The sequence below is a fragment of the Macrobrachium nipponense genome, chromosome 44 (assembly GCF_015104395.2).
Source record: "Macrobrachium nipponense isolate FS-2020 chromosome 44, ASM1510439v2, whole genome shotgun sequence".
Classification (NCBI taxonomy): domain Eukaryota; kingdom Metazoa; phylum Arthropoda; class Malacostraca; order Decapoda; family Palaemonidae; genus Macrobrachium; species Macrobrachium nipponense.
This window is the reverse complement of record NC_087221.1, coordinates 38,328,015-38,342,574: the sequence shown is the minus strand read 5'-3', so window position 1 is coordinate 38,342,574 and position 14,560 is coordinate 38,328,015. Positions and strand designations below refer to the sequence as shown.

Sequence of the window (14,560 nt, the reverse complement as noted above, 5' to 3'; positions counted from 1 at the left end):
AAGGTGATAATTTTTCCCTGAAAAACTGAAGAACGTCCTGTTCTGGTACTATTGGGAACAAAAGTTCTTGTTTTTGAGAGAAAAATTATCCCCTTATTCAGATCATTTGCCATTGGCGCTAGACAAAATAATAAAGTTAGTTGAATTATGTGTATCTAATAACATATTTTCATTCGGGGAATCATTCTATAAGCAAAAATTCAGGTGTAGTATGGGTAGTCCTTTAAGTCCTGATTTAGCCAATCTGTACATGAAATACTTTGAAACTACAGTAATAAATGCAATAAAACCCAAAACCTGCTGTGGATGAGATATGTAGATGATATTCTAACATTTTGGGATAATAAATGGGACAATTTGAATTAATTCCTTTCAAAATTAAATGCATTAGTGCCCAATATAAAATTTAAAGTTGAATGGGAAACAGACAACAAAATTCCTTTTCTTGATGTTTTGATAATCAGAGACACGACTGAATACAAATTTACCATATACAGAAAACCAACGTTCTCACTTTCTTACATTCACTACTTCAGCTATCATGACATGCCTATCAAGATAGGCGTAGCCAGCAACCTATTCTTAAGAGCCTTACGAATTTGTTCTCCAGATTTCCTGGAAAACGCAGTTGAACCAATACGTAAGCAGCTTTCGTCTTTAAGGTATCCTGATCATATAATTGAGAAAGTAATTCACAAAGCAAACGATATTTTCTACCGACCCCCTCAAGACAAGACCAGAGACACCCAACAATAAAATAAAAATTCCACACCTAGACAGTATTAAGACGGTGACCCAGACCCTCGGAAAATCTAACCCTTTTACATTTAGTTACCCAAACACCTTAGCCAAATCCCTGATTAAAATCCAACAAAAGACATCTCCCAAGGACACAGGCATTTACGAAATCCCATGCTAGGACTGTGGCCAATCTTACATCGGATTTACAGGAAAATCACTTCCCCAGAGATTAATACAGCACAAACGGTCAGTTAGGTATGGACAACAGAACTCAGCTATTTTCAACCATATAAATGAACATAACCATAGTATAAACTGGAATTTGTGACGTATAATTTATAGCAGCAACTGCCGGTACAAGAGTCAAATGATGGAATCGGCCTACTCGATTAAAGAGAGGCAGGTAATGAATATCTCAAAGGGAGCATGGGACTCATATATCATTGACAAGGTTTTCATTCAACCGACGCTTAAGAAGATTAAAGGAAGATTATCAGCGGGAGTGACCTAAATTGGCGGACCTGTTGATGGACCTCTTGGAATAAATACCACCTTTTCTGTAACTTTTCTCATTCATCTACCTGAAGAGGGAGACAGCAGTTTCTGAAATATAGTATTTCTCTCTATATTTTGGGATTCTCGGCCATTCCATTGAGGAGTGAGAGATGTGTATTTCTGGTGATAGAAGTTCACTCTCGACGTGGTTCGGAAGTCACGTAAAGCCGTTGGTCCCGTTGCTGAATAACCACTGGTTCCATGCAACGTAAAAATACCATACAAACAAACAATCTATATTTTGGCGTTTTCATGGGCTTCTTATATATATATATATATATATATATATATATATATATATATATATATATATATATATATATATATATATTATATATACAGAGAGAGAGAGAGAGAGAGAGAGAGAGAGAGAGAGAGAGAGAGAGAGAGAGAGAGAGATTTGTTCAAGTCATATACCGTCGCATCGAATATGGCCAGACGTCCACATTGATAATTTGATCCGTACGCCATCCAGGGGATTGGCAAAGGATTTGTTATTGAACTAAGAGCGAAGGGGCGCGTATCCCAATTAAAAAAAAAGATAAAAGGTAGAAAATAACCATTGCATTTCTGGGTCTTACTTCATCAGGACACGAAAACAAGAGGAGGGAAGTATGTTTTTTTTTCTGTGGGGGAAGTGGGGGCGATCGATGGGTGGGTGAATGAGGTTCTTTTTGGGGGAGAATAATAATAATAATAATAATAATATAATAATAATAATAATAATAATAATAATAATAAGAATAATAAAAGAAAAATGGTTAAATTCGTTCACCCTGACCTTTTGACCTCTTTCTTTCTGGTTTCTGGGTTTTGCTAACCCTCCTTGCGCTGACAAGGGGCGATGGTTTTATGTACCTTGACTGGGAAAATTATTATTATTATTATTATTATTATTATTATTATTCAAAGAAACCTCATAATCACATGAGTTAATAAAAATAAAATGGAAAAGTAAATCCACAGTAATATGTCTGATCTGTTATTTAAAATACAAAGCAGAGAGCTTTCGAAGACCTGCACGGTCCTCCTTGTATTCAGATTGACAAGGAGGACCGTGCAGGTCTTCGAAAGCTCTCTGCTTTGTATTTTAAATAACAGATCAGACATATTACTGTGGATTTACTTTTCCATTATTATTATTATTATTATTATTATTATGATTATTATTATTATATATTATTATATTATTATTTATTATTAATTCCACATAAAGACTGCAATTGGTATTGCATTCTACTTCTCGATTGCTATTGTATTGATATTAATTGGTACGACTCGGGTTCTGTAAACAGTGGAACGAGCGGAATTTCCTTATAGGGAAAATAATATATATTATATATATATATATATACTATATATATATATATATTATATATATATATATATATATTTCTGTGAACAATCACACAATTGTTAGTAATATGTAAACACGTTATATAGTCTTTCCCATACAATCATCTCTTATGGAATTTATTTCTCTGCATTTGTCTGTCTTTGGTAATGCAGTTTCCTGTGTCTTATTTGTCTAGGGATTCATTTCCCTATATTTGTCTGTGTTTGGGGTTGCAGTTCTCTGTCTGTTTGTCTGGGGATTCATTTCCCTCTATTTGTCTGTGTTTTTTAATGCAGTTTTCTGTGTCTGGTTGTCTGGGGATTCTGGTTCCTGTATTAGTTTTTGTCTGGAAGTGGTGTTTCTTCTCGTCTGTTTGTCTAGGCGATCCTACGAGTATATAACATTTTGACTAGAAAATCAAATTCCTATCTAGGAATGATCTAGGAATGTTGTGCCCTGCATTTTTATTCATTCCGAAAATGCCAGTTTTTTTTTCATATCTGTTTTCGTCTGTGAATGGGAATTGAGGTTCCTGGGAATCACGCGCGCAGCAGAATTAATATGATGCTGTATATCATTATCTTTTCAAACACACCTATTTGCATTGTATTGTTCGCTAATTGAAATTCATGAAATATCATGAATGCTATCGCTTGAAGTGCAAAAAAAAAAAAGATGAATAGAATTTTGGAGAGCTGATTTTATTTTTCATTAATATATAGATGTATATATATGTATATGTAGTATATCTTTTAGCTTTCATATTTAGTTACTGTATCTCTTTCCCTTTCAAAAATACAGTTTCCTCCCTCTGTTTTTTATCGGGTAATTTCGCGTCCGTGGGAATCACGCACCAAAATGAATATGAAGCTGAACTTAATTAGCTTTTCAAACTCATCTGTTTGCATTATATTATGCCGCTGATTGGAATTCATGAAATATCATGGCTCCTGCCGCATGCACCGAGAAAATGTCATTCTACAGCCAAAATTTCGGGCGCTCGTCTCCCCCCCCCCCCCCCCCCACTCTCTCTACCCCAGCTTAACCACCCCACTCCCCCAAAAATGTCATCAAATGTTAATTTCGAAACATTATAGGATTCTGTATTTGTACGTGGAGGAAAAAAAGCTCTTCATTTTTTCTTAGCTCTTACTTGGAGAGTAATATTTGATCAGCAGAGAGAGAGAGAGAGAGAGAGAGAGAGAGAGAGAGAGATTAAAAATAAGCGACACGAGGGATCCTGTATTATGTTCCCCCAGGTTTCTCCCAAATCCTTTCCTACCCCCCAACCCCTTCCCCCCGCCCAGGTAGAAGGGTTAACAGGTCAACAAGTCGACTGGATTTGAGGTGGGGAAAGAAGATTTGTAGCTTTGATGAGGTATACTCTCTCTCTCTCTCTCTCTCTCCTTCTCTCTCTCCCTCTCTCTTCTCTCTCTCCTCTCTCTTCCCTCTCCCCGAAGGGGGAAAAATAAAAATGTTTCAAACATATACCTTTTCCCAGTGAGGATTTAATGTTTTAGAGCCTTCGCACCACACATTTTTCACTTTTCAGCCAAACCGCTCATGTTTCCCTTAATAATTAAGAAGGAATCCGTGTGCTGCCTCCGTAGATTTTTAGAAGTATGATATACAAGGTTTCAACTCTGACCTTAGTTAAATGTCAAAAAGCGAATGATCTATGTAGGTTGCGTCGAGCGTATACGTCTGCCTCGAACAGCTACGCTGTTAGCAAGTAGTGACAAATATATATATATACTATATATATATATATATATATATATATATATATATATATATTAGTATATATACTATATATATATATATTATCGCTCTACCTAGGAATGGATTATATTTTCATATGTGTAAACCGAAGAGGACGAAATTATTACCAATGAAAAAGTTCCCCTTCGGTTTACATATATGAAAATATATCCAATTTTGGAACGGTAAGCGCGTCCTAGATATGAAGGACATTTGTAGCTCGAATAGCATACATGTGTATATATATATATATATATATATATATATATACATATATATATATATATATATATATATATATATATATATATATATATATACACACTATTCGTGCTACAAATGTCCTTCAATATCTAGGTTTCGCTCTACCTCAAAATTGATATATTTTCATATATGTAAACCGAAGGAGAACTTTTTAATTGATAATAATTTCGTCCTCTTCGGTTTACATATATGAAAATATGTCAATTCCTAGGTAGAGCGATTTAGATATTGAGGGACATTTGTGGCTCGAATAACTTATATGAATCACGGTGATGTGATAATTATTCATATATATATATATATATATATATATATATATATATATATATATATATTATATATTATATATTTGTGTGTGTTGCAAAAGATTGCAGATTTCAACCGGAACTGAAGGTTAAAGTGTTAGAAATAATATATTACTCCCTGTTCGAATAACGTTTGCTCATTTTTTTAATGGCTTTCGGATCACTTTCCCTCAAACATTTCAACGAAAATTCTAGTCATGTTTACTTCATTCATCAGATAAGACTAAGCTAATGCACGTTCAGCAAATGTGTAGTATGCTCGAACTATTACTGTGCTAGTTTTAGCAAAAATAGCGATATTCCAGCGTGTCAGTCCGTAAAACATCTACCCAAACAAATTATGAAACGGGCCTTTCAGTGGGTTTATTAACATCTGGAAAAGCTTAAATAATACCTGGAAAAGGTTAATTAAAAACAGCGACATGACCACACATTAGAATACTTTTAAAGGAACTGTCCAGTGTAGTCCATCTAGTCTTGGAATAATCAGCAATTAAGTGAGAATTTACATACTGCTAAGTGTATTGACATCGCACTCTGATCTCCTGTTATTATTATTATTATTATTATTATTATTATTATTATTATTATTATTATTATGCAGTGATACTTTATTTCTTGAAATATGCATTCGAAAATAAAACAATAAAGACAAAGATATGTTATCGAAATCTAAGTCGTTCCGTTAAAATGAAAGGTATTGATTGTACGAAGCCTCACTTTTCAGTGCTTGTGTTAAATACTCTTTTGTTTAAGTACACTGAATACATGAAAATTTATCACATCTTTTCTTTTTATATTGAAATTTTAACTTCAATTTTGACTTGAGCAAAAATAATTTACCCATAAGATTTGTATCTCGACCTGAGGAAAGACGTAGTTACCCATAAGAGTTGTTGTAGCTCATTCGTATGAAGTGGCATTTACCAGTATCGTCTTTTCATTGTTGCCTACGTAACCGAGGCAGAGACACGTGGGGCCACGTCCCTTCCAGATGCTAACCGCCTCGGAAAAAAAAGAGAGGCTATTGACTTCGTATCGGTTATCTGTAAAGGCCTAAATCTGTATTGATCTCCTCCCCCCCTCCCCCCCCCCCCCCCCCCCCCCCCCCCCCCCTCTTCCTAATTCTACTGCCGTCGTTTCGTAACCGGGATTAGACTTCAGGAACCTTTTGTCATTCGAGACTTGTGTATTGTCACCTGAACTACTTAGGAAATCTCTCTCTCTCTCTCTCTCGCTCTCTCTCTCTCTCTCTCTCTCTAAACACATGCACATATAAATTGATTAACTGTGGCACAGCAAAGGTACTCAATATCATGATATATATATATATATATATATATATATATATATATATATATATCGTATATATGTGTGTATGTACTGTCATTTTGTATCCTAATTACGCATTATACTTGAGTGGTTTTACAGGCCGCTAATTAGACTTGTAAGTTAACCAGCTGTGAAATAATGGAAGTCTCCTGCACAGATTTCATCTTTTGATTCAGATGTCAAGGAAATAAAGAAATTATTCGATGTCTTTAAAACACACACACACACACACACACACACACACAATCGTAGGGTACATATGTTTTTTACTAAAGAATCTATAACTATCTCTCTATCCGTCAGTTTAATTTCTATGTGTATGTGTGGTGTGTGTGTCATGTATTTACACGCGCACACACGTACACACACATTATATATATATATATATATATATATATATATATATAATATATATATATATATATATATATATATATATATATGTATGTATGTATATAGTAGTATATATGTATATATATACACATTATATATCACATACATATATACATATATATACGTGTATATATATATGTATATATATACATTATATATATATATATATATATATATATATATATAAAATAGAGAAATATATAGCCAGTTTAAATTGTTTACATTATTCATTGGCTCTTGGAAGGCAAGACGCGGCTCCCGGACCCATCTTTCTTTATGCTTTCACCCTTTATGTTTTTGCTGCATAATTAACTTAGTTAAACTGTGCATTCGTTTGCTTTGAACCGGAAACGTCGTCTTTGTTAGACTGCCTGACATTCTCCTTTAAATTCCGTCCACCTTATTTCCGGTAGAAGTTGTTCATATTTATTGTTTTCAAAGTAAACATCTGTCCTGTCCGGCTTATCGGGGACGTCATGTTGCATTCCTTTTTTGGTACGAGTTAGTTTGTCCTTGGTCTTGTAAGTTGATGTTTATTCCTTCCCCTAGCTTATATTTTTTACTTTATGTAATCATTTCCTTGATAACTGTTACTATATTCATTTTATGCCTTTGCCTCGTAAGTTTTGTTTTTCTGTCTTTAAGCTATTTCTATTTTTTTTTTTTTTTTTTGGCTTTGGATTTTACTATATTTTTCACGTTATTTGTTTACTGCTTTTCAATATCAGGGACTTTCAGTTTTTAGGTATTTTCTCCTCTTTTTCTCTGGGGTGGGCGAGGAGAGGATTTGCTAAAATATATAAAGTTATATATTATGAGTATTTAAAATTTTCAGGTATTTTTTCCCGTTTTGTTTGCTGAGATTTGCTTAAATTTTGCACTTTGCGTATTTATTAGAATTTATATATATATATATATATATATATATATATATATATATATATATATATATATATATATATATATATATATATATCAGTTCTCGCGCATTTTCTCCCAGTTCTTTCAAGCATATCCACATCCCCCAGTAAAGATGACAACGGGTCATTCCCCATCATTCTGTCTGGCAATTAACCCTGATATGGTCTGTCCCTTTGCAGCTGCACCAGACTAACTGACTGACTGACTGACTGACTGACTCAGTCGTTTCCCCTTCCTCCTCATTAGACTCGATTTTTCTGCTTCATGAACGTTGTTGCTTCAATTTTCGCTTTTCATGTCTCATTTCCCTTTTTCTCGCCGATTATCGCGTCCACCTTCCCAGTCGTCGACTTTCGAATTTATTCTCTAACGTTTTCTCTTCTTCTGCCCTGCCTCTATTTCTCTCCTTTTCTCGCTAATCATTAGTATTACTTTGTGTTCTGTTTTTGCTGTGTTTTCTTGTTTCCTTTGCTTTCTCTGTCTCATTTTCATCTTCAGTTTTTTTTTCTGTGCCTCTCTTTTTATTATCTCTTATTTTGTTTATTAGCTGTTGAGTTGATTGCATACCTTAGTATTTATTTCGTTTCTCTGTTATTGACTATTATTCTTTTTATTTGTTACTGTCGTGTCTCCTCTGTCACACTTCAGTTAGTTATCCCTTTATTATCTCTCTTGATTCCATCCTGACGCTTGTTTCCCTTCTTCCATTTTTTTATCAGGATGCTGCGTTCTTCTCCTCTCCCTCTTTTCGCGTTTGTCTTCATCCTCATTAATTAATTCAATTTGTCAGTTGCCTCTTCCTCTCTTCGAATATTCATAATATCAAATCGACCCACCTCTTCCTCCTCACCTCATGTTCTCACTTCCGCCTCCTCAGCGCCTACTTCTTCAGTGGCACCAATTCAGAAACACCAATAGGCTCTTGAATTTCCTCCCTTAAGCGTTTTTCAGTTGGCGAGGTCAAGAAGGTCTCATTGAGAGAGAGAGAGAGAGAGAGAGAGAGAGAGAGAGAGAGAGAGAGAGAGAGAGTGTGTTTTTATAGGAAATTTACCGTCCGACAATATTTATCATCAAGGATTTCGATTCGGAGAGAGAGAGAGAGAGAGAGAGAGAGAGAGAGAGAGAGAGAGAGAGAGAGAGAGAGAGTTGAGCCCCGTATTGAATAGGGAGAGCTTTGCTATCCTTGACCAGATGGAGGATTAAATGAGAGAAAGAGAGTAAAAAAACGAGTTTGATAGGAGATTCTCAGCTTTCCCTACCGTCTTGACCATAGAAGATTTCAGTTGATAGAGAGAGAGAGAGAGAGAGAGAGAGATTCGTTTGATTATCGGGAAACTAGTCGAACCACGGGAATTGTTTCCTTTAGTATCACTTTCCCTCAGCATCAGACCGCACGAAATGACTCTCTTATCCCCCCCATAGCAGTAATCCTTCTCTCTCTCTCTCTCTCTCTCTCTCTCTCTCTCTCTCTCTCCTCCTCCTCCTCCTCAGAGGATAATCCGCATCCATCCTTAATTGAACTAAAAATAGAATTATGTAAGATGTTGTCGCTGGAGTATTTCGGGTTGGGGGATGGCGGCGTGGGGGTTGGGGAGGGGTTTAGAGATTCTTGTTTATACTCGACGAAGTTAATCTGCCTTAATTTTTTTTTGATATTCCAACTGGAAATCTTTCAGCTGAACGGACTTGAGATAACTATGCTTCAAATAAAAGATTGTCATCCGTTCAGACATTAATATTTACCGGCTCTCGCGCCGTTCCCTACCCCCAACCCAACAAGTCGCAAGCAAAACCAATCCAGCCGAGACTTAAAAGCACCGAAGATATTCAGTTACGTCGCATTGAAAAAATGGCGGGAAACGGGGGTTGGGGGGGGGCGGTGTTGGGGAAGGGGGGAGATTGAGGCATTCCTCTCTAATTAGCGGGGAGTCAGAGCCCCATTGACTTCGTTTCTAAAGGAAGTCTTAGAAGTCATGGAAGGGACCCAGAATAAGAGCTTCACTCCAATTACCTCCACTTCATCACTTGGCGATCATAATCAAGGAATTATTAGATATATGCGCGCAAAGTAGCTACGCTGGCAAGATGTTGGTTATCATCTTGTAAGTGGTTGTAATATATGACACACACACACACACACACACACACACACACACACATATATATATATATAATATATATGTTATACACATACATACATAGAATTATGGAGATGTTTTTACGCTCATGACCTTTCCTCCTTTATCCTGACCTAGAAACGAGTCACATTTTTATATGCGCACGCGCAAGTGCAAAAAAAAAGTGCATTGTTATGGTTATTATGATTACATATCTCCGTAATGGTCGGGTATGAAAGTCCTCTACTGGTACACCTTTGCCCTTGACACTCATAGCAAAATGAAAGTTGATGAGAAAAATAAAAGTTAAAAAAAGAAAAAAAAATGCCGGAAGTTTGATTTTAATATTCAGGGCACATCCGGGGATCCCTGCAGTCCTTTTGAGCGAGGAATTGCAATTGAACTGGATTTAAGCTTTTTTCCCTCTCGCTCGTATTCAAAGTTATTTAACTCGAGTGTTAGCTGACTGCATTATTAAAGAACGTTATAAAAGATACTGGGACTTTTTCTCTCTCTTTCATTTTGCATGACTTTCTTTTTTCCTTTTTTACCCCGTAGTGCGTCCAAGTTACGATTTATAACTTTTCTTTTTTCATGAAATGGCGAATTTAGTTCTCGTTCGGGGGCCATAAAAGACCGGAAACAGGTCTGGGGAAGAGGATATAAATACTAAGTAAAACCCCATAATTATGAAATTGAGAAAAGCTGCATTTATCAAAATACAACAATGATTAAAAATATTTTGATAAGTACAGCCTTCTGAATTTTCACTAATTATTTCCGGACATTATATAGTAATACACCATAAATGATATGTTGCGCAGTTATTCGTCGTAGTTTCCTTGTTTTTCCGCTTATTCGCCAGCGTCTCCAAGGGTTGGGGGGGGGGGGGGGGGGGGGGGGGGGGAGCTCTGTGGTTCCTTTCAGGGACGACGCACACTTCTGAAACCAACAACCTCCTCCTCCTCCTCCTCCTCCTCCTCCTAGCCTGGGGTTCATGAGATTAATAATGAGAATTGTAGGAAGCTTAGAAAGATGTCTTTGCAGATTTTTAGAGGTGTCTCTTTCCACTGATAGTAATAATAGCAATTCAAACGTGGAAAAGCGTTTTGGAAAAACATCTCCAACAAAGTTTGGTGGGAGATATCAAAGGGCCTTTAATACGAAGAAAATGAAGAAGGAGAGATGGTAAGGATAAATACAGAAATGATGAGAATAGCAATGTGCTGCCTCGTAAAAGGAGAGATAATCTTTTCAGAGGGAACAAAGGAGAATGGAGGATCCCAGTGCGCTTCCCAGATGCTCAGCTTTACAGAGGTAATCGAGAAGTTAAATGGTTTTGTAATGTACTGAGAGAATATATATATAAAAAAAATGTCAAGATCATGGGATTTTTTTAACTATGGGGAAAGTGCTGTTTGGTTTACCGTAGAGTTAATTTTGCGGAGATATAAATTTATTTATTGCATAATTACTGGTTCTATTCTCTTGATGGTGGAAATTTTTTGTTATTTAAAGTAATATATATATATATATATATATATATATATATATATATATTCATTTTCTCTTTATTTTCCTCGAGTTTCGTTGACTTTCAGAAAGGCTCCTTATATATATATATATATATATATATATATATATATATATATATATATATATATATATATATATATATATATATATATAGAGAGAGAGAGAGAGAGGAGAGAGAGAGAGAGAGAGAGAGAGAGAGAGACCTTCATTTGGACATAGCTGTATTTCCAAACAAGTATACACATTGCAAGTTGCAATGATACCCTGTTACCATTCAGAATTTCGCAGAAGCCGCCATTTCCCGTGTCACCTGAGATCCTCCCGGTTCCAGGATTTTTTTCTTATTAAGCCGAAGACGCATGTGGAATCCTTATTCCAGCAGATGGAGAGAAAACGAGGTCTCATGAGATGATCTGGATTTCTGGAAGGGCTTGATTTCGGGGGCTAACATGGAATGGGAACCGGAGCTTCGGGGGAGATCTGTATAACACAAAATAGACTCCCATTTCTTAGAGGAATTTAAAAAAACTGTTTTTTATTTGATGATTAAAATAGCCATTTCTTATAGGAATTTTGAAAAGAATTTTTTTTTTTTTGTGATTAAAATAGTAAGTTTTGTCTCAGTCTTATGCACCTGAATTTGATATCCCTATGGATTTAACCAGGCCTAAATAGGCAGTATTTAGTAGCCGAGCTAAACAAATATATATAATTTGGATTTCGTTGTTTAGAATAAACATGACTGCTTAATAGTAACTTTCAATGGAATTTTAACCAAAATCATGGGGAGTTTCCTGTTGGATACTGTAGACTACGCATAATTATTCCCAAAACATATAAAGAAAGACTAGGGGTGAACAGTTGCCCAAAGCGAAGAGCACTAACATCTCGAATCTGTGACTGTATTTCTTTGAATTATTTTATAATTCTGATGTAACATTTATAATATTTTTTCAATTTATAAAACCCCTCTTCTCAGTGAGTAGTTTTCATCATCATTCTTCCAGGAATTTATATTATTCTCTATAAGTATCTCCTTGAATCGTCGATGTTTGTTTATAAGTTTTATGACATTTCTAATCTCCGAAATATCGTTCCTATAGTGTTTCTTCCGTGTCTCCAAATTCTTTCCTAAAATTTCATTTCTTTCAGTTTTCCTTATTTCTAATTCATTGTTCCCTAAATCTCACTTCTGCAATTGTCTTTTTCTTTCATTCTTCTGTGTTTTTTCTTACCTCAAAAATGTTTTTTCGCCAAAATGTAATTTCTTACGTTTCTTTTCTAAACACTTAAATTCACTCTTATATATATATATATATATAATATATATATATATATATATATATAGTATATATATATATATATATATATATATTAGTCTATATATATATATATATATATATATATATATATATATATACTCGCTAAAGCCAGTAATGAAAACACGTTCTTCATGTTTGTCGTGAATGGTTAAAAAAATGCAACTTTATGCAAGCAAATTCAAAGAGGTCAATACAGAACTCAGAGTACAGCTGATGAGGACCTTAGTGAAGGCCGCAAGCTCCTGTTCTGTTTGGACTCACTTAAATCTGCCTGTATAAAGCGACTTTTTTTTTTTTACCATTCTCTCTAAACCATCTGTCTCCCAAATGTCGTTTCTGTAATTATTTCCTCATCTACAAAACATTCATCTCCAACATTTTCTAGTGATATGTCTTATCTGTAACCTCTTTATCCCTCGAAATGTCCTTTATATTTCTTATCTTCAAATTCTTCGTCGCCCTAATTTTCTCTTTCTTATCTCTAAAATCCTTAACCCTCCCCCCCCCAAATATTATTTCTGTCTCATCACAAAACTCTTCTTATTTCTTATCTCCTAAACTCCAACCTCCCCTCCCCCCGAGTATTATTTCTGTGTCTTATCTCAAAACTCCCATTTCTTAGCTCTTTAACCCCTTAGAAACGTCCTAACAAAAACTCCTTAACCCTCCCTGTCCGTCATCCCCCCCCCCCATATAATTTCTGTCTTATCTCAAAACTTTTATTTCTTGTCTCTAAACTCCTTAACCCTCCACGCCTCCCCCCACCCCCCCCCCCCCGCCCCCAAATATTATTTCTGTGCCTTATCTCAAAACTCTTCATCCTCCAAATATCATTTCTGTAATATTTAATCTTCTTCTTCCTATCCGCAGCAAACCAACAACCGTTGGAACGGACTGATCGGAGAGCTCCTGCAGCGGGAGGGCGAGGGCGCCGAGATGGTCCTCACCAGCCTGAAGATCAACAAGGAGCGGGAGAGCGTCGTGGACTTCACCAGTGCCCTTCTCGAGTCGGGCATCGCCATCGTCGTGGCGAAGAGGACAGGGATCATCTCTCCCACGGCTTTCTTAGGTGAGGAGGGCCGAGTCCCGAGTATATATATATATATCTATATATATATATATATCCTATATATATATATATGTATATATATATATGTATATATGTATAATATATATAAATATATATATATATATATATATATATATATATAATATATAGATATATATATAATATATATATATATATATATATATATATATAAAACGTGTGTTTATGTATATGGATTTTTCCTTGAGGCAGCAAATTTACTACATTATTTCTTACGGTTTTCTGAGATGAGGAGACTATATATATATATATATATATATATATATATATATATATATATATATATATATATATATATATATATATATATATATATATATATATATATATGGAATTCTTGAAACCGAAAATTGAAACCAATCCGTCTGTTGCTTACAGACAAAACTTGAGGCCGTGAAGACGGAAAATAAAAGAGAGAGAGAGAGAGAGAGGAGAGAGAGAGAGAGAGAGAGAGAGAGAGAGAGAGAGGCAAATTCATGGTTTCATTTGCATCATGATATCTTCGTTTGTTCGGGTTTGCTTTAGTGAGGGCGAATAAACTGTCTCCTTGTAACGATTGAATCATTGAATCGTATCTCTCACCACTTTGCAAAGTGAGACCAACATTCTGGGATTCTTGCAGCCGCAAATTAATGAAGTCATATTTCTCACCGCTTTCTTGGGTGGGACAACCAGAAGGGGGTTCTTGTAATCGCGCAAATTCCCAAATCGCCTCGTCTTTCTTCGGTGAGGGAAAACGGGGCGGGGGAGGGAGGGGTCTTGTTGTAATTACAGATATTTAGAATTTTGCTTCCTACCACTATTTTTAGGCAAGGACGAGTAATTGGAAGCCTCTTGTTATGGCAGATTATTTGAATCGTATCTCCTGC

At 35.5% G+C, this 14,560-nt stretch overlaps 1 protein-coding gene across 1 annotated transcript in view; it reads left to right on the top strand.

The window, feature by feature from the left end:
* LOC135204203 (glutamate receptor ionotropic, NMDA 2B-like) overlaps positions 1 to 14,560 on the top strand; it is a 654,480-nt gene that overhangs the window by 407,535 nt on the left and 232,385 nt on the right. The window contains exon 11 of the mRNA XM_064234292.1: positions 13,454 to 13,652. Within this exon, the coding sequence (XP_064090362.1) occupies positions 13,454 to 13,652 (199 nt within the window). The remainder of the gene's footprint in view (positions 1 to 13,453; positions 13,653 to 14,560) is intronic.